Source organism: Schistocerca piceifrons, chromosome 7 (assembly GCF_021461385.2).
Source record: "Schistocerca piceifrons isolate TAMUIC-IGC-003096 chromosome 7, iqSchPice1.1, whole genome shotgun sequence".
Lineage (NCBI taxonomy): Eukaryota > Metazoa > Arthropoda > Insecta > Orthoptera > Acrididae > Schistocerca > Schistocerca piceifrons.
This window is the reverse complement of record NC_060144.1, coordinates 368,333,030-368,360,126: the sequence shown is the minus strand read 5'-3', so window position 1 is coordinate 368,360,126 and position 27,097 is coordinate 368,333,030. Positions and strand designations below refer to the sequence as shown.

Here is a 27,097-nt window from a genome sequence, read left to right as displayed (position 1 = left end):
CGACAAATTTATCTCATTTGGACCTTGCGGTCGGTACTGTTCCGCTAGCTCGGCGCTTCGAATGGTTCGCCCTTGATGATACACACTCGAGTGACCACTTTCCATGTGTTCTTAGACTGCAGCCTCAACTGCCATATATGCGCTCGCGACGCTGGAAATTTGCCCAAGCCGATTGGACACTATTTTCGTCTCTAGCGACATTCGATGACCGTCGCTTTCCCAGCGTCGACGAGGAGGTCACACATATTACCGACGTTATTCTTACAGCTGCGGAACGTTCAATACCACGCACCTCCGAATTGCCCCGGCGCCCCCCAGTTCCTTGGTGGAACGAGGCATGCCGTGACGCAATACGTGAGCGGCGACGTGCTCTTCGCATTTTCCGTCACCATCCAACTTTGGCCAACTGTATCCGATATAAGCAGCTCCGTGCGCGATGCCGTCGCGTCATCCGCGATAGCAAGAAGGCAAGCTGGAAATTCTTTATTAGCTCATTTAACACCTTCACTCCCTCCTCGGAAGTTTGGAGTCGGCTTCGACGGTTCTCAGGCGCGCCTAGTTTCTCCCCGGTTTCTGGGCTCACTGTCGCGCATGATACCTTAGTGGACCCCGTCGCAATTTCTAATTCATTGGGTCAGCACTTTGCTGAGATTTCGAGCTCTTCAAATTACCCGCCAGCTTTTCTCCCGAAGAAACGTGCAGCGGAAGTGCGACTTCTTGCTTTCTCCTCTCAAAATCACGAAAGCTACAATACTGTTTTCTCCATGCGGGAACTCCAACATGCCCTCTCTTCTTCTCGCTCCTCCGCCCCAGGACCGGATGGTATCCATGTCCAAATGTTGCTGCATTTATCAACCCATAGTCTGCGTTACCTTCTTCGCCTTTATAATCGAATTTGGACCGACAGTACCTTTCCCAGACGATGGCGGGAAGCTATTGTCGTTCCCGTTCCGAAACCTGGAAAGGACAAACATCTCCCCTCTAGCTATCGTCCCATTTCTCTCACGAGTAGTGTCTGTAAGGTTTTGGAGCGTATGGTGAATTACCGTTTAGCTTGGTGGCTGGAATCCCGCAGTCTTTTAACACCAGCCCAATGCGGATTCCGAAAGCATCGTTCTGCAGTTGACCATCTTGTTGCTCTCTCCACTTATATCATGAACAATTTTCTCCGGAAACGCCAAACAGTAGCAATATTTTTTGATCTGGAGAGAGCATACGATACCTGTTGGAGGACAGGCATCCTCCGCACACTGTCCTCTTGGGGCTTTCGGGGCCGGCTGCCCCTTTTTCTTCGCGAATTTATGGCAGAGCGCACATTTAGGGTGCGGGTGAACACTACTCTCTCCCGTATTTTCTCCCAAGAAAACGGGGTACCCCAGGGCTCCGTGCTGAGTGTTGTACTGTTTGCGATCGCCATAAATCCAATTATGGATTGTCTCCTTCCTGATGTCTCGGGCTCCCTCTTTGTGGACGATTTTGCGATCTACTACAGCTCTCAACGGACCAGCCTTCTTGAAAGACGTCTTCAAGGATGTCTCAATCGCCTCCACTCATGGAGCATCGAAACCGGCTTTACGCTGTTCTCCAGGCTGTCCACTACATCCGCCGCCATCAGCGGATACAGTACGTAATCTGCTCAGATTCTCTCAGCTCTCTCCTCAGTCTCCAAGCTCTTTACCCTGTGCACCCTCTGGTCCACCGGATTCAGGACTGTCTGCGCTTGCTCCACCTGGGGGGCGTCTCGGTGGCGTTCCTCTGGCTCCCAGGACACGCTGGTATCTGTGGGAATGAGGCGGCCGATATAGCGGCCAAGGCTGCAGTCTCTCTTCCTCGGCCAGCTATTCAGTTGCTTCCCTTCACCGATGTACGGAGCGGTTTATGTCGCCAAGTTACTCATTTATGGCATGCGCATTGGTCAACACTTCCTCATAACAAATTGCGGGAAGTGAAAGCCCTTCCTTGCGCTTGGACCCCTTCCTCCCGAACGCGTCGTCGGGAGGAGGTAATTTTAGCTAGACTCCGGATAGGGCACTGTCTTTTTAGCCATAGACATCTTTTAAGCGGCGATCCTCCCCCACTCTGTCCCCACTGCTCTCGGCTGTGGACGATCAGACACCTTTTAATTGAATGCCCCTATTTTAATCCGTTACGCTCCCGTCTACAGCTATCGCCTGATCTATTGTCGATTTTAGCAGATGACACGCGCTCAGCCGACCGCGTTCTCCAGTTTATTAGTGACAGTGAAATGACGTCAGTCATTTGAAGCTATTTTGGGGACAACCAACCCCTTTCTGTAGTGGATTTTTAAGCATTCCTTCTGCTTTTAGTTTCTCAAATTTTATGACTTTGTTCCCATTGCTGCTGGTTTTAAATTTCGGTTTTTTCCTGTTTCCTAAGTCACGGGCTGGGCGCTAATGACCATAGAAGTTTTGCGCCCTAAAACCACAAAAAAAAAAAAAAAAAAACACCTTCAGCATTGCATTTACTCGACCCTGTGCACCACTGTGGGGTTCGATTAGCGACAGGAGCTTTCAGGACGAGTCCAGTGACCAGCGTACTGGTGGAGGCTGGTGTCCTTCCACTGCAGATCAGACGTGCGCAACTGCTCACCAGTTACGCAGCACACATTCATAGTTTCCCTGAGCATCTGAATTACCATCTCCTTTTCCCCACCTGCGGCAGTCCATCTCCCGCGTCTGCGGCCCAGATCGGGGCTAACAATCGCAGCTTGCGTGTGGTCCCTTCTCTCCGGACTGGAGTCCTTCCCTTTACCACCTCTACTTGTGCTCCGTTCACGTACGCCTCCATGATGTACGTCTCGGCCGCAGCTTCGTCTGGACCTTTTGCATGGCCCTAAAGACTCCGTTAATCCCACCGCTCTCCGCTGTCACTTCCTCTCGATTCCTGACGTGTTCTGGGGCTCTGGAGTGGTTTACACCGATGGCTCAATGGCTGACGGTCACGTAGGTTTCGCATATGTTCATGGAGGACATATTGAGCAACACTCATTGCCAGTTGGCTGCAGAGTTTTCACTGCAGAGCTGTTGGCCATATCTCGTGCTCTTTAGTACATCCGCTCATTCCCTGGTGACTCATTTCTCCTGTGTACTGACTCATTGAGCAACAAGCTATCAACCAGTGCTACCCTCGCCACCCTCTGGTAGTGTCCATTCAGGAGTCCATCTATGTCCTGGAACAGTCCTGCTGTTCCATGGTGTTTGTGTGGACCCCAGGACACGTTGGAATCCCCGACAACGAACTTGCCAACAGGTTGGCCAAACAGGCGACGCAGAAACCACTGCTGGAGATAGACATCTCCGAAGCTGACCTGCGTTCTGTCTTACACCGCAGGGTTTTGCGGCTATGGGAGACGGAATGGCATAACAACACGCGCAACAAATTGCGTGTCATTAAGGAGACTATGAATGTGTGGAAGTCTTCCATGCAGGCCTCTCGCAGGGCATCAGTTGTCCTCTGCCGACTCTGCATTGGCTATACATTGCTAACGCACGGTTACCTACTCCGTCATGAGGACCCACCTCAGTGTAGCTGTGGCTCCCAAAAGACAGTTGTCCACCTCTTGCTGGACTGCCCACTTTCAGCTGCTCTGTGACACCCTGCCTTCGGCATTGGGCGACAGTGCCTCCACAGCAGCTTTAAGTTTACGTTTTATCCGTGAGAGTTTGTTTTATACTTCTATGTAGGTTTTAGCACATGTCCTTTGTGCCTGTGTGTCCTCCACCCTAGTGCTTTTAGGGTGGAGGTTTTAAGGGGGGTAGGACGTCAAATGGGCGACTTGGAGCAGGAGAGGCATCACAGGACATTTTAATTTCGAGTGTCTATACTTTTACAAATAAATTCATAAAACTTTGTCAGCATCACTAGGAAGTACCGGAACTTCAAGCGCTGATAGAAAGCACCGAAGCTGAAATCGTTATAGGTACAGAAAGCTGGCTGAAGCCAGAGATAAATTCTGCCGAAATTTTTACAAAGGTACAGACAGTGTTTAGAAAGGATAGATTGCATGCAACCGGTGGTGGAGTGTTCGTCGCTGTTAGTAGTAGTTTATCCTGTAGTGAAGTAGAAGTGGATAGTTCCTGTGAATTATTATGGGTGGAGGTTACACTCAACAACCGAGCTAGGTTAATAATTGGCTCCTTTTACCGACCTCCCAACTCAGCAGCATTAGTGGCAGAACAACTGAGAGAAAATTTGGAATACATTTCACATAAATTTTCTCAGCATGTTATAGTCTTAGGTGGAGATTTCAATTTACCGGATGTAGTCTGGGACACTCAGATGTTTAGGACAGGTGGTAGGGACAGAGCATCGAGTGACATTATACTGAGTGCACTATCCGAAAATTACCTCGAGCAATTAAACAGAGAACCAACTCGTGGAGATAACATCTTGGGCCTACTGATAACAAACAGACCCGAACTTTTCGACTCTGTAAGTGCAGAACAGGGAATCAGTGATCATAAGGCCATTGTAGCATCTCTGAATATGGAAGTTAATAGGAATATAAAAAAAGGGAGGAAGGTTTATCTGTTTATCAAGAGTAATAGAAGGCAGATTTCAGACTACCTAACAGATCAAAACGAAAATTTCTGTTCCGACACTGACAATGTTGAGTGTTTATGGAAAAAGTTTAAGGCAATCGTAAAATGCGTTTTAGACAGGTATGTGCCGAGTAAAACTGTGAGGGACCGGAAAAACCCACCGTGGGACAACAACAAAGTTAGGAAACTACTGCGAAAGCAAAGAGAGCTTCACTCCACGTTTAAACGCAGCCAAAACCTCTCAGACAAACAGAAGCTAAACGATGTCAAAGTTTGCATAAGGAGGGCTATGCATGAAGCGTTCAGTGAATTCGAAAGTAAAATTCTATGTACCGACTTGACAGAAAATCCTAGGAAGTTCTGGTCTTACGTTAAATCAGTAAGTGGCTCGAAACAGCATATCCAGACACTCCGGGATGATGGTGGCATTGAAACAGAGGATGACACGTGTAAAGCTGAAATACTAAACACCTTTTTCCAAATCTGTTTCACAGAGGAAGACCGCACTGCAGTTCCTTCTCTAAATCCTCGCACAAACGAAAAAATGGCTGACATCGAAATAAGTGTCCAAGGAATAGAAAAGCAACTGGAATCACTCAACAGAGGAAAGTCCACTGGACCTGACGGAATACCAATTCGATTCTACACAGAGTACGCGAAAGAACTTGCCCCCCTTCTAACAGCCGTGTACCGCAAGTCTCTAGAGGAACGGAAGGTTCCAAATGATTGGAAAAAAGCACAGGTAGTCCCAGTCTTCAAGAAGGGTCGTCGAGCAGATGCGCAAAACTATAGACCTATATCTCTGACGTCGATCTGTTGTAGAATTTTAGAACATGTTTTTTGCTCGAGTATCATGTCATTTTTGGAAACCCAGAATCTACTCTGTAGGAATCAACATGGATTCTGGAAACAGCGATCGTGTGAGACCCAACTCGCTTTATTTGTTCATGAGACCCTGAAAATATTAGATACAGGCTCCCAGGTAGATGCTATTTTTCTTGACTTCCGGAAGACGTTCGATACAGTTCCGCACTGTCGCCTGATAAACAAAGTAAGAGCCTACGGAATATCAGACCAGCTGTGTGGCTGGATTGAAGAGTTTTTAGCAAACAGAACACAGCATGTTGTTATCAATGGAGAGACGTCTACAGACGTTAAAGTAACCTCGGGCGTGCCACAGGGGAGTGTTATGGGACCATTGCTTTTCACAATATATATAAATGACCTAGTAGATAGTGTCGAAAGATCCATGCGGCTTTTCGCGGATGATGCTGTAGTATACAGAGAAATTGCAGCATTAGAAAATTGTAGCGAAATGCAGAAGATCTGCAGCGGATAGGCACTTGGTGCAGGGAGTGGCAACTGACCCTTAACATAGACAAATGTAATGTATTGCGAATATGTAGAAAGAAGGATCCTTTATTGTATGATTATATGATAGCGGAACAAACACTGGTAGCAATTACTTCTGTAAAATATCTGGGAGTATGCGTGCGGAACGATTTGAAGTGGAATGATCATATAAAATTAATTGTTGGTAAGGCGGGTACCAGGTTGAGATTCATTGGGAGAGGAAATTTAGTCCATCAACAAAGGAGGTGGCTTACAAAACACTCGTTCGACCTATACTTGAGTATTGCTCATCAGTGTGGGATCCGTACTAGATCGGGTTGACGGAGGAGATAGAGAAGATCCAAAGAAGAGCTGCGCGTTCGTCACAGGGTTATTTGGTAACCGTGATAGCGTTACGGAGATGTTTAACAAACTCAAGTGGCAGACTCTGGAAGAGAGGCGCTCTGCATCGCGGTGTAGCTTGCTCACCATGTTTCGAGAGGGTGCGTTTCAGGATGAGGTATCGAATATATTGCTTCCCCATACTTATACGTCCCGAGGAGATCACGAATGTAAAATTAGAGAGATTAGAGCGCGCACGGAGGCTTTCAGACAGTCGTTCTTCCCACGAACCATACGCGACTGGAACAGGAAAGGGAGGTAATGACAGTGGCACGTAAAGTGCCCTCCGCCACACACCGTTGGGTGGCTTGCGGATTATAAATGTAGATGTAGATGAAGGATTCAGGATTCACACTCATTGCAATGGAAGTACGAAAACATAAGGAAGTAATTTTTTTTACATGTCAAATTTCATCATTTTTTTCACTTACTAAAGCAGCATTTATTGCTATAGGTACACTTTTCTTCACATGTTAGAGATTCTTTGATGAATTTTGCGCAGCATACATACCATACTTACAGGTGTACAAAACTCTAGAATTTATTTAATTTATGAAAAAATGAATGAACTGTTATATTTTAAACTTCATGTTTACAAAAAAACACAAATTTTATAGTTAATTACCTCAATTTTTACCACAGTTTTTAATAGATTTGGAAAATTCTAGAGTTTCATACACCTTTAAGTATGTTTTGTGTGCTGTGCAAAATTCATTGAAGAATCTCTCTTACTTCTGAAGAAAAGTGTACCTACAGCAACAAATACTGCCATTAGTAAGTGAAAAAAACGATGAAATTTCACATGTAAAAAAAATAAATAAAAAAATAAATCATTTCGTTATGTTTTCGAACTTCCACTGCTATGAGTGTGAATTGTGAATCCTTCCTGGTCATGCTGACAAAGTTTTATGAATTTATTTATAAAAGTATAGACAGTGGAAATTAAAATATCCTGTGGTGCCTCTCCTGCTCCAAGTCGGTCCGTTTGACGTCCTACCCCCCTTAATGTGTTGCAGAGTGGCTGGCTTTCCCTTTTTATTCTCGTGCTTGGCCAGCCACTGTAATCTACTCTCATGTTTTACTCTCTTCTGTTTCTAGCGTCTCTCAGTTGTTTTCTTGTCCTTTTTTTTTAAGTGTTCATTGCCTTCCCTTCGTTCTTGTGGCTTTTCCTTTCTTTCCGTTTTGTGTTATATGTTTCATCCGTTTTATTCTCAAATTTGTGGCATTGTTTTATTAGGAACAAGGGACCGATGACCTCGTAGTTTGGTCCCTTCTCCCGCCTTTAAATCAACCAACCAACCATGGCGATGTTCTGTCACTCTGTGGTCCTGAATAAAATGGTGGCTTATATCAGTATGTTTTGTCCTAGCACTAGTGACATCATTTTTAGCTAGGTTAATGGCTCCTTTATTGTCACAGAAGATCATTATAGGTCCTTGATTAAATTGGGTTCTACTTCACATATTAATGGTCTTAGCTACAATGCTTCCTGTGTGGTGTAATATAGCGCCATATATTCGGCCTCTACAGTACTCAATGCAACAGTTTTTTGCTTTTGACAGGACCATGAATGAGATCCCCCATTAATTTAAAGCAGCAGCCAGTAGTGGAGTAATTCAGCGCCCAGTCTGCATTACTGTAGCATTCTAGTTTAGCATTACCTTCTCTACGGTATCTTAATTTGTGGTTTGAAGTTCCTCTTAGATATCGGAATATCCTTTCCACAGCCTTTGGGTCTCTGCAGTATCTGCTCACTGCCTTGGTGGCAAAAGCAATGTCAGATCGTGACCTATGAGACAAATATAACAGACTCCCTACTGCTTCTAAATATGTAACATTCTTATGACATTCCACATCTATCTCATTTATATTTACCTTCACTCCTTCTTCCATTGGAGTAGTTATGGGTTTACAATCATTCATGCCAAATTTCCTTAAGATTTTTTCTGTATATGATGAATGATTTATGCTCAATTCTTGTCTCTCTTCATCCTTAGTGATCTGTGTATCTAAATAACATTTAACTTCTCCCAAATCATGCGCCTTAAATTTGGTTTGCAGCTGTTTCTTAAAAAAGGATAAAGAAGTCGTCCACCCATATTGCCATTATTATTATCCCTTCTCCTCCCCTTTTGTAGTATATACTGGGATCTGCCTTAGATTGCTACATATTCATATTTATTAGAGTTTCATGTAGACATTGATTCCAGCAATGTCCACTCTGTTTAAGTCCATAAATTCTTTTTCACAAATGCCAAATCTTTTTTCTTTCCAATCTGGTTTTCATGACTTCTGTTAGTGGAATGGCATATATCTCCTCCAATATCCCATTTAATTATGCTGTTTTTACATCCATATGATGAATTGTTGAATTTTGTTTTGCTGCCAAGGCTAAAAGATATCTCAATGAGGCATACTTGACTACGGGTGAAAAAGTTTCTTTGTAAACTACGCCTTGTTTTTGTGAATATTCTTTTATTGAAAGTCATGCTTTATATCTTGGTGATGAATTTTCGGGGCTCTTCAAAGTGAATACCCATCTTACCTGTAATGGTTTCTTATCTGCCAGCATATTTACACATTCAAAGGTTTCATTCTGAGCTAAAGATTCCAATTCCCTTTCCATCGCTTCCTTCCATTCTTGAGAGTTTGGTGGCCACTCATTGCTTCGTCTGTTATTGCTGGCTCATCATTAAAAGACTGGACTGCATACATCTCACAGTTTTGGTACGCGAGAAGAACCCCTTACATTGCTACCTTCATTTTGTTCATCCTCAAACTCATTGTCATAATAAATAGTCTCCATTTTCCTTTGACTGTTCTCTTCCTGTTCTTCACTTTCTCTTTCTGCACATAAGGTTCCACTCTCAGAACTAGGTGCAGTTAAGTTAGTAGTCTTGTCCTCTTCAGAGTCCTTTCTATTTTCAAAGAATACTACATCTCTGCTTGTAACTATCCTTTTATACAATGGATTCATTAATCGGTAGACTTTTGAATTCTCACTATAGCCTACAAAAATATACTTTTTAGCTTTTGGGTCACATTTTCCTCTCAGCTGTTTTGGAATGTGCGCCATTGCATCACACCCAAAAACCCTAATATTGCTTAGGTCAGGTTTCCTTCCTGCCCATATCTCATAGGGGGTTCTGTTCCTTAACGCTTTTGTAGGTGATCTATTGTTCAAATATACGACTGTTGACACCGCCTCTACCCAAAAATCTTTTTATAATTCAGGATCAGTTATCATGCTCCTTCCTTTTTCGACAGTGGTCCTATTAGCCCTCTCAGCAACCTTATTTTGAGATGGGCTGTACCTTATGGTAGTTTGATGCCTGATTCCCATTTTTGCCAGAAGTGTCTTCAATTTCTGGCTAACATATTCTCTCCCATTATCAGACCTGATGACCTTTATCTTCTTTCCCATCCACCTTTCAACCACATTATGATATTTCTCAAAAGTGTCACTCACTTGGTCTTTGGAACTAAGAAAATAAACATGAGTATATCGTGAATAATCATCAATAAACGTAAGAAAATAGTAAGTCCCACTTATAGATTTGCACTCCATCAGACCACATTCATCTTTATGGATTAACTGTAAGACCTCTGCAGATTTACTGTACTAGTCTTAAAAGGTAGCCGTACTTGTTTTCCTTTTATGCATGTCTCACAAGGGTCCTTGGATACACTATAATTATGTATTCTCTTTACCATATCCCTTATTAAAGACACACCCTTTCTATTTAGGTGTCCGAGTCTACGTTGCCATAAAAAACATTCCGCTGAGTATACTGAATGACTAACGTAGCTATGTTTACTGTCAGAGGCATCCAACGTAAAAATATCTCCTTCGTTACTTGCTGTAGACATAACTTCACCATCTTCATTGATTACTCTTGCTCCTTGCATGTCAAAAGTGACTGTATTTCCCTTCTTGACAATTTCCCCTACAGACGGTAGCCTAGTCGCAACATTTTTTTGCATATGAACGTCATGTGCTGTAACCATTGGGTTCACTATTTACACTTACATGTAGGGCTAGTTTCCCAGCCAAATGACATTGGAGCTTGCTCTCATCAACAGTAGATTTTCCCATATCAGCTGCAGCGGGACATTTATCTGCGTAGTGTCTTCTTTTGAAGGAACAGACACTGCACATTCAAGTAATTGATAAGCCTACCTGGGCAATGGATCCACTTTCCTCAATGTGAATGCACAAATATGTCTGACCTCCTGTAGGCATCTCTAAGTGGTGAACAGGAGTATAATGGCCAGGAACTGCAGATTGGTGGCATTCGATGGGAGCATGGAACAACCATGAGGCGTACTGAGATTATCAGTGCAGTTGTGATAATGCTGTGTCCCAGATTACCGCACATACCTAATAAGCAGGAGACCCTGGGTTCGAATCCCAGTCTTTGACATTTTCACATGTTGGCACTGATTCCACAAAAATGTCCCGCTGCAGCTGATAGCACTGATCCCCCTTCAATTTACATATTAAAAATATTTCCCTGGCAGGGAAGGCATTCTTCTTTGATGAGCCATGGAAATTATTTAATGATAGCGGAAAGATGCCCCTTCCCCATTAATTTGAAGGCTGCTGCTTGAAGAGATGTAGAAATAATTCCCACAGTTATTAGTATGAGTAGTTTAATGTTAGTTGTAATTGGTTATTAGCATAGTGTACAGAGGTAGCCTGCCAGTTGGTTTATAGTTTGATTCATTCCAAAAACCTAAAATATGTCTTTTATGTGACATGAAATGTGAGAGAATGAATGTTCACTGCACCCATCCTATAGTTTCCATGGTGGCAGTCACCAATTCTACCATCTGGTTACAGAGGGCAGTAGCACTGGATGTACCAAATGTTGGATGCCTGTATGGAATTAAAGAACACGATTATGTTTTGGTGCTGGGATTCTCCATTGAACAGAAACTGAATCCTAATAAAAACTTGCAAGAGGGTGACTTTCACGAGAAGGCCTCATTCAGTGAAAGGAACCTTCCAGCAGGACTTACATTGTGTGGTGTCCTGAGATCTGTGAATACCAATGAAGAACAGAATCAGAAACACAAAAGTGAGGTTAGTATTGCCTACTATAAGCATCTTTTGATTATTATTGTTGTTATTAATTATTGCCACTGGTAAAAAAAAGCTTTTTTAGGCTAATATGTATTCATCAGCTTATTTGTCATATTGCTGGCGCAAATGGTCAGCATCTTCTAAGTGTAGTGAGCTACTGTAGCCATTTGCAGACTGACACTTTTTCAAATGGTAATAATTTTATTGATGAGTAGGTTGTAATGTTATTTGTTTAATATGATTAGCAGACATTTGATATGGCAACACAGGTGTACAATTGACATTCACACAAATTTTAACAGCATCTCTAAATAAACAAGCGTACAGTCATTGATTTTTTGTGAACTCTGGTGCTATTGAAATTCCTGCTTAATGCACTTTGAGCCATAGCAGAATTATTTGTATGTATTTATCTACATTGCTGTTTGTACTCTACAGTCCAACTACTTGCAGAAACCCGAGGGGGCTTACCGCCCTTTGGTGAGTATGCACTTGGCTAGCATGGGGCCCCAGCCTTTGCTGCACTACTTCCCTTTCTGTGCTGCAAATCTACACTTCAGCAATCTCTTACCTCTTGTGACTCTGCGTCAGATGGTCCTTTTGGTGCAGACTCTGCCTGGACTTTGTTCACGATTTTGGTCTTGATTTCTGGTTTCGCTCTCGGCACTATCTTCACCTTCCATTAACATTTACACTGTCCCCATTATTGGATTTGACCTGGTATCTTTTCCAAATTTTACAGAAGTATGTGTCATGCAGGGAAGATCACCCACTGTGGTGTACACTCCACCTCTGTGCTTGTCCACTCTGGCACCCTTCCTTCGTGTTTTCATACACTCAAATGCCAGCACGTTAGCATCCTGATGTCGTGGATCATTAAGCACTTGCGTAATGGTAGCCCCCTGACCACTCAGGGATCGCACTGTGGGTGCCTGCGCACTGTATGCCATGGAGTATGTGCCCATCGTGACTGGGGCACAAGGACCACCGACAGTGGATTACTGGCCAGGTAGCCATTGCTGTGGCTGGAAAGGAAAGGTCTCATATGATGCAACATATTTTGATCCCAGTGCATTCCCTTTCCTTGCCGTGCCGTAGGAGGAATGTAGGACCAGACGACAAGGAGTAAATTCCTCCTCCCCCCCAATACTTAGTCTGTACAAGAACCAGTGGGACACCTGTTTGACCACAAAACCTTAATTTTTTTGTGGAAAACTTTAAGACAAACACGAGGAAGTTACAGCCTCTCTAAGAACAAGAGCAGCTCCCTCCTAATTAAAACATCATCTCTTGCATAATCACAGGTGCTACACTCATGTGAAAAGTTTGGTGACATTCCTGCGACTGTCACTCCCCACAAGAATCTTACTGTGGTCCAGGGCATCATCTTTCATCGTAATCTTCTTCCACAATCTGATGATTAGCTGCGGGCCACCATAGAGTGATGGGGTTTGCGCTTCATCTGCCATGTCCATAGGGGACCAAGGGGAAAACAGAGTTGTTGCTGGGGCCTTCATCTTGGCTTTCAAGGGTGGTATGTTGCCTGAGAAGGTCAAGGTGATGGTCTACTGGTGCGACGTGAAACCATATACCATGATGCAACATATTTTGATCCCAATGCGTTCCCTTTCCTTGCCGTGCTGTAGGAGGAATGTAGGACCAGACGACAAGGAGTAAATTCCTCCTCCCCCCCCCAATACTTGGTCTGTACAAGTACTCTTTGTATGAGATGCTTCAGTTGTATGAAGTTTGGACATATGCCTTCCCATTGCACTGCTACCCCTGTCTGTAGGGATTGTATCCATCTGCTGCATGTGAATGTTCCTTGTGCCTAACCTCCCATCTGTGTAAACTGTGGCGAGCTCCACTCTCCCTGCTCACCAAATTGCTTTGTTTTTAAGTGTGAGAAGAAAATCCAGGAGTATAAGACCCTGGACAAGCTCACATATCAAGAGGTCAGAAAAACTTATATGCTTTTAATCCTAGACAAATGTCACAATTTTATGCTACAGCTGCAACTGTGTCACCTTCCCTGTCAATGGTGCCTTCCTCTGTAGAATCTCTAATGGTGAGCCCTCAGAGTTGCCGGCTGGTACCTGTCCCCCAGGCGCTTGGGAGCCCTTCTGGTGCATCCACAACACCCACTTCGGGAGCATTGGCTCCCCACCCGCTGGGAACACCAGTCCCCATCCCTCAGCTGGAGGCACTTCATCTTCCTCCATCTTCTTTAGCTAGGAAAAGGTGCTTTGCAACCCTTCCTTCCATGGTTCCTGCTGGCCCATAGCCAAACACTATCCAGTGGCTGAAGGAATCACAGCCTGCAGGCTGTCGGACTTCTCATTCTTCCTCTGCCCTGAAACCAATTCAGGAAAACCTTCTCTGTTCTCATCATCTGAGGTGGAGGAGGACAAAAAGAAGTCCTCTGCCATGAAGTAAACTCCAGTTGCCCGTACATCACCGGACTCTGCATGTACTCCTTCTGTGCCCAACATGGAGATTGTGGTGGCCCGTGAGACACCAGATCTCCTCAGGCAGTGTGCCACAGAACCTATATCAGTGGATCCCCTTGACATCTCACCTGATGTTAACACTTGACACTGGGTCATAATCTGCCCCCCTGGCCATTTCATGACCCCACAGCATTGAGGCAGGTTGATCCTCCAGTGGAAGTGTCACGGATTTTTCCACCACCTGACTGCTTTTAAGCATATACCCTGCAATCTGGATTACCATCCAGGAAACATGGTTTCCAGCAACTTAGACCCCCGCCCTTCGTGCCTACTGAGATTATTTTAAGAATCATACCAACTATGAGAGGATATCAAGTGGAGTTTGTACATACGTGGTGGACTCTGTATACAGTGACCATGTGCCTTTTGATACACCCTTGGAGGCTGTGTCTGTTCAGGCACTGACACATCAGGATGGTACCATCTTTAATGTTTATCTCCCTCTTGATGATGTCGTATCCCAGGATGTACTGTCTGCATTACACCCCCACCCACACCTTTTGTAGTCTTGGGCAACTTCAACCTCCATAACTGTTTGTGGGATGGAACAATGAGCTCTAATCATGGTAAGGACATCAAAATTTTACTGGCACAGCTCGATCTTTGACTCTTGAACTCTGGTGTGTGCCCCCCCCCCCCCTCCACACACACACACACACACACACACACACACACACACACACACACACACTCTCTTCAGTGTGGCACACAGATCTTATTCGGCCATTTACCTCTCCTTTTTCAGTCCTGATCTTCCACCATATATCCACTGTAGAGTCCACAATGACCTGTGTGGTAATGACCACTTCCCGATCTTCCTGTCCCACACTCAGTGTTGTTCCCCTGGACATCCATCCAGATGGGTTCTCCAGAATGCTGACTAGGACAAGTTCACCTCTGCAGTCGTCCTTCTCTCCCCATCACAAGATAGTATAGATGTGGCTGTTCAGCATACGAGATAGCCATTCTTTTTTTGGCAACCAAAGAAGCCTTCCACTCTTGCTCGGGATCCCCCTATTGGAAGGCAGTACACCAGTGGACCATAGAGATCGCCTCATTGCCTTTAAACGGCTCTGTGCCCATGTTCGCTACCTCGCAAAATGACGAAAGCAAGAATCCTGGTAACGGTATGTTGCCACCATTGAATCACGTACATCTCTGTAACAGGTACGGGCAAGGATCAGACACAGCTACAGCTTCCAGTCCCGTGCAGATGTACCAAGTATTTCCTTAGATGTTGCTGTTTATACTGATCCAGATACTATTGCCAAACATTTTGCTGAGCATTACACACATGCATCTGCCACCCTGCCTTGCAGCTCATAAAACAGCAGGTGGAGTGAATGCATTTATCTGTCACTACCTGCCACCTGGAGCCATATAATGCTCCACTCAGTGAATCGGAACTCTATAGTGTCCTAGCTCATTGACCTGATATGGCCCCAGGGCCAGGCCACATCCACAACCAAGTGCTGAAGCATCTCTCAGAGAATTGTCAGTGTCACATTCTTGCACTCTTTAATCAGATCTGGAACAAAGGTGAGTTCCCAGCTCAGTGGCAAAAAAACACAATAGTTCTGATACTGAAACCGGGTAAGAACCCTCTTGAGATGGACAGTTATCGCCCAGTCAGCCTTGCTGACATTCTCTATAAGTTGCTCGAATGCATGGCGAGCAAGTGGCTGTATTGGCTCAGTGAGTCTCAGGGCCTTTTTGGCTACAACTCAGAATGGTTTTCGCAGGGGCCACTCCACTGCCTACTAGTCAAGACTGGAGTTCCCCCAATACCTATCAGGTGCCAACAAAAGCTGCTGAATTCTGCTATATGGGTTTGTAGCTTCCCTGAACACATCCCAACCACTGTGTCCTTTTCCCTGGAAAGGAGCTCCAACTCTCACAGCAGCGACCCAGAACTGTGTTTACAATGGCTGCATGCATCCAGTGTGTCTGTTCGGAACTGCAACTTCCTCCATTGTTGCCTCTGGTCAGGAAGACATCGCATCTGCCCCATGGCATGCCCCGACCTCAGATTTGCCTCGAAGTCTCCTTTGGTCCAAAAGATTCTGTTGACCCCATGATTTTTTGCTGCCTATTCTTGACTGTCCTTAAGAAGTATACGGGTTCGGAAGTGATAGTCACTGTTGGCTCAACAGTCGACGGACAAACAGACGTTGCGTACACATATACACAGTGCAGTGAACTCCACTTTCTGCCAAATGGCTGCAGTGTCTTCACTGCTGAATTGATGGCTGTTAAATTAACCATTAGCCATGTTCATTCTTGCATGGACAAGAGTATTCTAATCTGTGGCGACTCCCTTAGCAGCCTTCAGGCTATAGACCAGTGCTACTCTCCTCGCCCATTGGTTACATCTATCCAGGATCTCGTCTCTGATCTACATCATGCTGGGCAGCCAGTTGTTTTTGCTTGGATCTCAGTCGTGTTGGGATTTTGGGAAATGAATGAGCTGACCATTGGCCACCAAGATATCAATTCTGGAAATGGGGGTCCCAGAACTGTACCTTCAGCCATTTATACACCATAAATTGCTGTCAGTCTGAAACTCAGAATGGTGTGCTCTGATCTACCCAAACAAACTGAGCCCAGTTAAGGAGACAACAACTGTGTGGCACTCTTCCCTACATGCTTCTCACAGGGAATCCACTGTCCTCTGTCGACTCTGCATTAGCCACAGTTGACTGACCCGTGGCCACATTCTCCAGTGTGAGGATGCCACTCGCAGCCGATGCAGAGTCCACCCGATGGTGGCCCTCGTACTCGTAGACTGCCATAATTTGGCTACTTTGAGGCAACATCTTAATCTTCCTAACATGCTACCTCTGGTGCTAGCAGATGACACCAACTCAGCTGACCTGGTGTTATGTTTTGCCCGTGATGGCAGTTTCTGTTCATCTTTGGCAGTTTGTGGCCACCCCTCTCTGGATCCCAACCCCACCTTCCCCAGCGGTCGCTTGGTGGCCCTTGCTGGGTGACCTGGCCTGGTCTCTACACTATCCACCTTTTTTTCCTCTTTATTATTTTTCATTTCTTGGTTTTAACACCTTGTCTTGATCGATATTTTAAATCTGTTCCTTACCCTCCCACTTTTGTCAGATGAGTGTCATACAAGGAGATCCAGAAACATGACTGCTGCTTGTTCCCTGGGACACTGTGGTACAGTCATATTTCGTTGTTTGTCACAGTGCTGAATAGGATTTTCATCAGATGAAATAAAACTTATCAAGTAGCTGTTTACAGAAATACAAAAACTAAAGGTTTTATTTTTGGATTACATGAAATGTTACCTACCCTCTGCAAGTCTCTGTGTTAAGAAAAGTCTCTTGGAAAATCATGTAGATGGCTGTGGATTCAATCCCAAGAACACACTAACAGTTGAAATTAATTTGGTCACCATGTTCCATCAATGAGTTTCCGTCAGTAGCAGCTATTGCTGGATAACTTAGATTGGTATTCAGCTTTGAGGGATTTTTTTCCACGATTGGATCATTGGTCTAATGAAAAATTGTGGTCATGGCAAGAGAACAGTTTCTAAATACCGAATGCAATTGTTCAAGGTACCAACTTAACATTAACCAATCACTTCAAAATAATAAGAAAGTAAAAAACAGGATGTTATTGTTTCATCTGAAGTGTTTCATTCAATGTAGAAGACTAATTTGCTGATGAGCTGCAGTTGCAGGATGTTATTTAGCTCACCATTTTATTTCTTCATGACTGAAAATACTAAAAAGCTCTGGCTTCTTCTCCATATTGTCCATCTATAACTGAAAGTATAAAGCTTAGCATAATAAACAATTTTATAAATAAATACAACACTTTTCCAATGAATGTGACATACATTCTTGCTCTTAAATACAGCAGCTCCTCATATTGATATTTTTTTCAGAAGAAACATTACAAGGCTCACTCAATCTCAATGTAAAATGTCAAATTGACACCTTGAGACACAATAACAGAGTAAACAGTTTTTGACAGAGCACTCTAAATGTCCATTGTCCACTCTGATCTCTCCAGCATTATCACGACATGTCCTGTACTCAGTTGTGCACCTCGCTACTCCAAACCAGGATGTCGAAGCATAGAACAGACACCATGCCCAATATGTACTGCAACTTGTGCTAAAATAAAATTGCACCGTCCCACTGTGAAGACATGCAGTGTGTATCTGTATCTGTTCAAATGCACAGACAATCACAGCAAAATGTTTACGGCTTGTGGTCTAGTGGCTATCTTGCTGTCACTGGATCACAGGGTCTTAGGCTCAATTCCTGGCGGCTGGGTCGGGGTTTTCTCCATCCGGAGACTCATCATCATTCAGGAAAGTGGCGAGACTGGACTGTGCAAAGATTGGGAATTTGTACGGGTACTGATAACCATGCAGTTGAGCGCTTCATAAATCAAATATCTTCATCTATCACAAAAACGTCCAAACATTTTGAATTCTAAAATATTTATCTAATAAAAATGTGTCACAATCATCATTTATCGGCTAGGTAGATGTTCAGTTTGGTAACACATTACTGTTCCAAAGTGATATTCTGTGCTACAAACACAAGTAACTGAATACATTACAGAGGGCAATGAGAATGTCACATCCCATCTAATAATCTTAATTGGATGATACTATGTCACAATTTTCTTTGGATCAGAATCCACTTTTTTCAAAACTTCTGTTGGTGTCCAGTTTGTTCTTTACTTAAAGCATATATAAGAGTTAATGTAAGTAAATATTTATTTGTTTTGTACTACACTGAAAAAGTGGTTAAAATGTGTTTTCAGAATATGTCAGAGGTATTCCTGAAGAAAGAATGTCTAATTATGGTTGATAAATTTATTTTCAGAACACCAGTCAGTTGGATCACCATGTTTTAATAGTGTGTGTAAGAGATGAAACAAATGAGCTGAAGGCATACATGAACATTAATAACAAATATGTAAGCAAGACATATCAAGTTGTGGATGATTGTGAAGTCTGGAAAGAATATTTACATATAAGGGTTAAGGGCAGACTACCAATTACTTGTGAAATGTCAGCAGAAAGTGTTGTGGAAGCTATAGGATCATTACAGAAGAAGGTAAGTGTACTTTTGTGTTATATGAAGTCTGCAAAATAAGAAAAAGTGTGCATTCGTGAAACACAAGAAACTCCTAGATAAAACATGCAGGGCTACTGAAGCAATATCAGATAGAAAGGTTGCACCAAGTTTGTAGCCCCATTACATCTATTTATTGCATGGATGGAGTGTTACCCCCAACACCACATGAATGGTCTCATTAAGGGAGTGCACCACAGTACTAAAATAAATTGAAAATGGAGGCTTGTCACAAATGTTTCCACAACATTTATTACTTTTTCTCATTTTCCAGTCATCATAATAATGTAACGAAGGTATTAAAAGCCTGTTTAAGAACTGTAATGTTTGCTGCTAACTGCTCAAAAATTAGATATGGTGAAGATTGGGTGGGTAGATCCAAAAGCTAATGAGATTTTACTGAATTGTATTAAGGACGAAAGACACTTAATGCACAGCCTGATTAGAAGAAGGAATTGGTTGATAGCGCACATCTTGATGCATGAAAGACATGTTAGTTTGGTACTGGCAGGAGGGGTGAGGCAGGGGGTAATTGTAGAGGGAGGTCAAGGCTCAAATATAGTAAGTTTGCAGTAGTTAAACAAAGATGAAGAATCTTACACAGGAAAAACTAACATGCAAAGCTGCTGCATCATACCAGTCTTTGGACTAGACACTACAACAGCAATAACAACAGTCAAATGATGACTAAAACCTCTTTTTTCCCTCCATATAGCTTGTGTAAATACACAGTCTAAATGAAGCACATTTTAAGTGTCGTCAGACATGGTTGTCACTTGGATGGGTGACCATCTAGGCCGCCATGCGCTGTTGACCTACCGGGATGCACTCAGCCTCATGATGTCAATTGAGGAGCTACTTGACTGAGTAACAGCCCCTCCAGGTCACAACAACTAAAAAATGCCAGGAGACTGTTGTGTTGACCCCAAGCCTCTCTATATCCACATCCGATGACCCTTATTGGCTGAGGATGACACTGAGTTTGTCGGAACCATTGAGACTTTCCAAGGCCTGATCAGACGGAGTTGATTATTAGGTTTTTTAATATTGTTTTTTGAAAGGTAGCCTTGACGTTTGTGGGAAGGAGATAAAATTCCAAGGCATCATAAAATTCTTTTTATTTGAAGAGTTTATTGTAAAGACGTACCCTTCCAGAATTGTTGACATTTTGTAAGGAATCTGTTCCTTCATTTTTCAGAAGTTAGGAAATGAACAGCTGTATTTTGATGCAAAAGGAGGCAGCCAGAGGTAGAACTAAAATTGATGTTTATTTAGTTGGTGACTAGTTTCGGACTATGCCCAATCTCCAACCAACAAATGCCTGCCAAGTAAAATGCCCATCCAAAATAGCAGTAAATAAAGTAGATACATATGTGTATGGTCCCAACCAATGTCCGTTCATTTTCTGTTGTGCCCATTCTTTTTTTAAAGTTATTTCACATGAAGGACATTCCTGTACCAACCAAATGTGAAAAGAGAGAGTCCACAGTATAGTATTGGATGATCTGAGATTATATTTATATAAAATAGCTGATGCAATATACATATCAGAAGAAAGAACACAGTACTTCATATGTGGAAAAATTATCTGAAAGGAGCTCTGCAAGATGAGTACTGCACTTGTAAAATGGTGTCTGAAAGAAAATGAGATACTTAGTGTTTCAGTAATTTTTCAACCATTGATAAGGAGTCCAGTTGATTGCATGTTGCAGTTTATTATGTGGATAAGACAATGGCCTGCAATTTCATGCCTGAAATGATAAAGGAATCAAGGCTGTGGTTGGAGCCTAGTGGCTCTACACCAGAATAAGCAAAATCAGTTTCTTCTGCCAAAATGGCTATGATCAGTGTTTCCTAGAATGAAAAAGGCAGTTATCTTATTGACTGCTTTTCAAACAGTAAGAAAAACCTGTATATATTATGCAAGCTTCCTGGATTAACAGACTGAAAAAATTTACAGGCAGACACCTGGATTGCAAAATGTAAAGAAAAATCATATTTAATTAGGATAATTCAGGTGCCCTCAAATATGTTTCAGTGCTGAGATAATTCATCAGATTCGACATTCTGTGGTGCTACCTATTCCCACATGTGAAGAAATTAATGGTTAGAAAGCACATTAAGTATGATGAAGAGGCTACAGCCCCTGTAGGTATAGATAGCTATTTATAATTGACTTAAAAGAGCATTTCATTGTAAATTAAGTGCATTTAGCTGAGAACTTTTTCCTTTGTCCTTGTGCACCACTTACATTCATTGCACAGTATCCCACTTGTCTTGTGAATAGATATACTGTTGGTAGGTATCAACAACCCATCTCTCAAGATGCATTGTGTGACGAGTCCTCCACATTGTAGATTTATTCTGGGTGGTTCATTCTTTAGTAACAGAATGCATTCTGAGCATCAGAACGTGTTTTTAGTAGTTAAATGACGAGAGGGAAGCTTTGAGAAAGTTTCCTCTTTCTATATTCAAAATGGTTTACAGGACACAGCAGGTACATTAAAATCTGTCAAGCATTTGTGCAATGGGGTACTATTGGTTGAAACCTCTATTTCTTAACAAGCAACAAACTTGCAGAATGCAAAAAGCCTCTTGGCATGTGCCTCTGAAATTGAGCTACACACCACCTTGAGCTACAGCAAAGACGGTGTGTCGTGCAGGGATCTTATGGTCATTCCCAAAGCTGAGTGGACCCAAGAAGGCATTGTTGATGTGCAGTATGTCATGAAAAGGGTGAATGGCAATCTGTTCAAATGTGACTCATTAATCCTCACTTTCAATAGCTTGAAACTGCCAGTGTGTCAAGGCAGGTTATCCTTGCTTAAATGTGTGGCCTCATGTCTTCAACCCAGTCCGCTGTTTTAAATACCAGTGCTTTGGGCACATTACTCTTGAATGTAAGGGAGAAACCACTTGTGGCAAATATGATAAGGCCACCCACGAAAAAGTCATTCATTCATCTCCTTTGAAGTGTGTGAATTGCTCTGCGGATTATTCTGTCTGGAGTACAGACTGCAGCATATATCTTGAAGAATGGAAAGTACAAGACCTTAAAACTATGGAACACATCCCATGTGGTAAGGCCAAAAAGATGTATGGCCATGCTGCCCCCCACTTCACTACTTTCTTTGCTTCAGCTCTTAAAAAACCTATTCAGAAAATCAGTGCTGCTACACAAACAGAGATTGCTAGTATCAACACTAGTACCTGTATTTGTCAGTGCATTTGTGCTATTGCAGTTATTTTGAACCCCCCTTCCCAGAGCATCAGAAAAGACTGGTTGCCAACGCTTCAGAGCTCTCTGCCCCTCCAGAGGTTCAGTCTGGTCCACCCTCCAGTTCTGATACTACCACTTCCACAGTTGCAGCTCTAAAGCCCAGCAGGCCGAAAAATCAAAAGCCAAAGATTCACGGCTGACAGAGATTGGAAGTCAACAGTCAGATGATGTCAATGTCCTTCTGTGTGGCATCTCTCATATTTATCTGCTGAACCAGTGGACCTTGATGTTGGCCTGGGATACTCATCATGCTTCAAGAGAATTGTGGGCTCCCCTCCCTGCCAGAGAAACTGGATGAAAGTGTAAACCCCTTGATAAATGGCTCCCATACTTCAGTGAAACATTAATGGGTTCAGGACACAGGTGAAGGAATTGAAACTCCTAGAACTTCCTTTGACTTCAATGCCCATCATGTTTTGTGGTGTGTGTCTCTACTTGTCCTCGGGGTTGGGTTTTGAGAACCACATGACCTCTCAAGAGCTGTGCATCCTCAACACAGACACTCCCACTCATTTCTGTGCTGCTACTGAGTCATCCTCAGCCATCAACCTCTCTTTCTTCTTTCCAGCCCTTGCGGTCTCTGTTTAGTGGGAAGGCATTGATGACGTTCATTGAGTGATTGTGTTCCATATCGCATTCACTTACTGGCTGGAGCTGTCCCTAGTTGGACAGTCACGATGTATGATCAGCAGAACCAACTGGACACTGTTCAGCCAGCTGACTATGTTTGAATGCTATGACAGTGCCCAGGAATTGGTGGACCACATCAGCTGAGTGATCCACCTTGCCGCTGACTTCTCCATCCCGAACTCCTTAGGTCATCTTCTGTACCTTGGTGGACTGATTTAGTGTCGTTCAGTAATCTGGGTCAGGAGTGCTGCTCTGCCACGGTTTAAGTGCTGCTCAATAGCAGAAAGCCTTGCAGCCTATCGATTAGTGAGGGCAAGGGCTCAATACATCATCAAAGAGTGCAAGAGAATGTCGTGACAGGCATTCGTGGACGCTCTGAACTGCTCCACTAATTCTCCAAAGCCACAAGGAGAATGACAGGTAAAGGCAGTTGGATATGTGCGGCAGAGTCATTGAAACAGTGATGTCTCCAAATGACACCTGGAGACTTTGTACAGGCAATGGCAGTGTATTCTGCACAGACTACTGCCACTACAAAGCATTCTGTACAGACTACCAGGCTACCGTGGAGAGGCCCGAGTTGGACTTCCAGTCCACCCATTTGGAGTCCTACAACTGCCCGTTCTCCATGTGGGAGCTGTATTTTGTACTGTTTGACACTCATGATATGGTGCCCGGTCACAACAGAATCCAGTGCAGCAAGCTGCAGCACTTGCAAACAATGTCAGAGGAAGTCCTCTTGCAATGTTTTAATTTGATATGGCTGTCAAGCCACTTTCTCGACTTGGGGTGAGGGGCAATTTTGATACGCCTCCTCAAACGAGGAAGCACTGAACATGTCCCATTAGTTACTGAAGCATCGCCTTAATGAACCTTGTAGGAAAGACCCCAGAGCGCATGGTTAGCATCATCTGGTTTGGATATTAGAGATCAGACAGCTTGTTAGCTGCTCTCAGTGCAGATTCAGGACATGTCAATCAAATGTCGACAACCTAACTCTGCTAGAGGTGGAAATCCAGCAGGCTTTCTTAAGCGAACAGCATTGTGGAGGTATTTTTTGACATTAGTAAGATGTATGACTCTATGTGGAGGCACAATATTCTCTGTCAGGTATACCAATCTGGCTTTCATGGTCACCTCACCATATTCATTTAGTCCTTCCTCTCAAGATGCCTTTTTAGATGATGTGCTGTCAGATGGTTTTGTGCAGGAGAATTGTGTTGTGTAGGGTAGTGTTTCAAGTATCATCCTCTTTGACAGTACAAGATTCACAGCACAGAGTCCTGTCAAGTGCTCCTTATTTGTGGGCGATTTTGTGTTCTTCTGCTTCTCCCCCAGTTGCAACGTACAGTGAATAGATAAGAGGTGTTGGGTGAAAAGACTGGTTTTACATTTTCTGCAGAAAATGTGTGTGTGTGTGTGTGTGTGTGTGTGTGTGTGTGTGTGTGTGTGTGTGTGTAGTCAGGGCACATTTGCTCCAGGTTTATACGGCCTCCGTGCCATCACAGCTAGATTATGGCTGCACAATGTACGGGTCAGTGAGACCTTCTTACCTGAAGATCACTGACATTGTACACCATGAGGGTGTTATGTTGCCTAGGGGCACTTAAAGGACCAGTCCCATACCTAGTCCCTTTGCTGAGACTAGTGAACTGCCACTTACCATCCAGTACCAACTCCTCATTGTGTGTCAGGCATGTAAGTTCCTCACCATTCCCAATTCACCAGCTTACTCTATCGTTGCTCTGTCCACTGTGGAATGTCTCTTTACCATTCTTCGAAGGATAACGAGATCATTTGGGATCTACACAAAGTGTTTGCTGCAGTCCCTTGATGTGGATCACATGGAACCCCAAATCCAGGGTTTTAACCACGTGCCACACAGGGCCAAAATAATATTAGTTTTAGTGCAGTACAGGAGAGGTTGCATACCTGCATATGTTTTAATAAATTCTTTTATAACATTTTAACTGAAAATCACAACATTGTAGCTATATTTAGGATGGGTCTTAACAGGAGGTTATTCTGTTATTTTTTTGCCTGCACTGGAGCAGATGAGACGCGTTTCAAGTGCTAAATTCCTTGTCCATTCGGATTCCTTGAGTGTCCTTCAGTTTCTGCAACACTTGTACCCAGCAGATAAAGCAGTCCAGAATATCCGTGACACCCTCTTTACAACTATAGAGGATGGGGAAGGGAAGAAGATTTCTTTCTGCTGGATGCCAGGGCACGTGGATATTGCGAGGAATCAAAGGGTGCATGTAGCAGCCAAGGAAGCATGTCACTATCCTCAAGTAGTTCAGTGTGCCATTCCCCTGCAAGCTAGCACCTCACTGTTGATGTACAGAGTGGTGCCTAGAAGGGAAGAACTGTGGCTGGGAGTGACAGACAATAACTGTATCTGGTGAAGTGCAGAATCTGACCATAGCATACTTCCTTCCAGCTATGCAGGCGGGATGAGGTTCTTTCCACTCATCTTTGTATAGCGCTCAGCCCCCCTTTGGTGCATGGCTTCTTCCTCTGGCAAGAGGACCCTTAAATGTGTGGTGCATGTGGCATTCGAGACCTTTTCAAAAAATTCCTGAACATAAGTAATGTCTTGCCAGTTGTGTGTCAGAGCAAAGTGTGGTTGGCATCCTTGCACATGCCTGCATTAAATGTTTAACTACCATAAGTTTCATTGTTGTACATCTGTTAGTTACAGTGTTACATTGAGTAGAATGTTGTGTTGCACAGTTTGCGAATTTCGAGACGACAGAGTTAGAGGAGGAACACGCCTGCATTAAATTTTGCGTGAAACTCAAGAAAACCTTTACAGAGACACGCCAAATGATGCAGGGAGGCTACAGTGATGAGTGCTTAAGCCACATTCAATATTATGAATGGTTTACACGGTTTAAAAATGGCCTGATGAAAATTAAAGAAGACCCTCTATCAGGATGCCGTTCGATGTCTACTTGTGACGCTCATGTCAGGGACGTCAGCAAAATTGTGCATGCCAATCGAAGACTGACTGTCCAAGTGATCGCAGAAGTATGTAACATTTCAGAAGGAAATTGCCTGAAATGTGGTGGGACAATTCATAGCTCTTGCATGACAATAACACACCCACACATTCATCCTTGTTACTGCATGACTATTGCACAAAAAACGAAATCACTGTGTTGCCTCTCCCTCTGTACTCTCCAGACCTGGCCCCTGCGGACTTTTTTCATTTGCAATGTTTCCCCTTGAAAGAACGAAGATTTGCAGAGATAGATGAGATAAAAGAAAATCCGCAGATGGCGCTTTGCATAATCCAGCAAGAGGCATACCAAGACTGCTTCTGGAAGTGGAAGTGGCATTGGGAGTGATGTATAAGTTATGGAGGGAAATATTTCATAGGAGTCCATGCACAATAAGTAAATGATAAGCATAGATAAATTTTGTGGACAAAGTTCCAAAATTTTTTGAACTGCTATCTGCCACATTTTTCTAGACTGTTTTATTTTTGGACCAGAGGACACCGACAGATTTGCCAACAGATCTGCTCTCTATTATAAGTGACATTAGTTTGAATGTGATTAGAGTTGTAAGGTGTGTTATGTCCAACTTGTTTCCTAAAATTTTATGGAGAGGTTTTAATGTGTTAACAGGGTGTCTTGCTCATCCATTTGTTTTGTAAGTGTTCAGCACAATCACTTTCCCTGTGCTGCTATTTTAGCTCTTTTCTTGTATTTCTTGTTTTAGTTTCAGTTTTAGCACCTTTAATGTATTTTACAGACTGGCCGGTCATATTTCCCTGTGCAGTTATTTTTTTAACTCTTTCATTTTACCAGCTTTAATCCCAGGCATAGTTCCTTTCTTTGTTGAATTACGGTATGTGAGATAGTGATTGTGTGGGTCAACGCGTGTGAGTGAGTGTCATTTTGTGGGTTTACTCCTCGCTGTGTGACAATATTTTTAGGCATTTTCTCCACATTAATTTTTTTTATCATCTGTAATGGCACTGATAACCTAGCTCTTGAGTGCCCATAAACAGGGGTAAACAACTGGGAGATCCAGGAAAAACATGGGAATTTTTTCATCTGGGACAAAACTGGGAAAAACGTGGGAATTTTTTAGAATTCTGGGAAATTTCATTGTTTTAGTTTTCGTATAAATCTGCAGAATAATGCTGCAGCAATAAAACATGAATGAGA

At 43.3% G+C, this 27,097-nt stretch overlaps 1 protein-coding gene across 1 annotated transcript in view; it reads left to right on the top strand.

Annotated features, from left to right (window-relative positions):
• Positions 1–27,097, top strand: part of LOC124804759 (ufm1-specific protease 2) — a 77,031-nt gene that overhangs the window by 12,080 nt on the left and 37,854 nt on the right. Inside the window, exons 2-3 of the mRNA XM_047265067.1 lie at positions 11,140–11,382; positions 18,755–18,988. Of these exons, the coding sequence (XP_047121023.1) occupies positions 11,140–11,382; positions 18,755–18,988 (477 nt within the window). The remainder of the gene's footprint in view (positions 1–11,139; positions 11,383–18,754; positions 18,989–27,097) is intronic.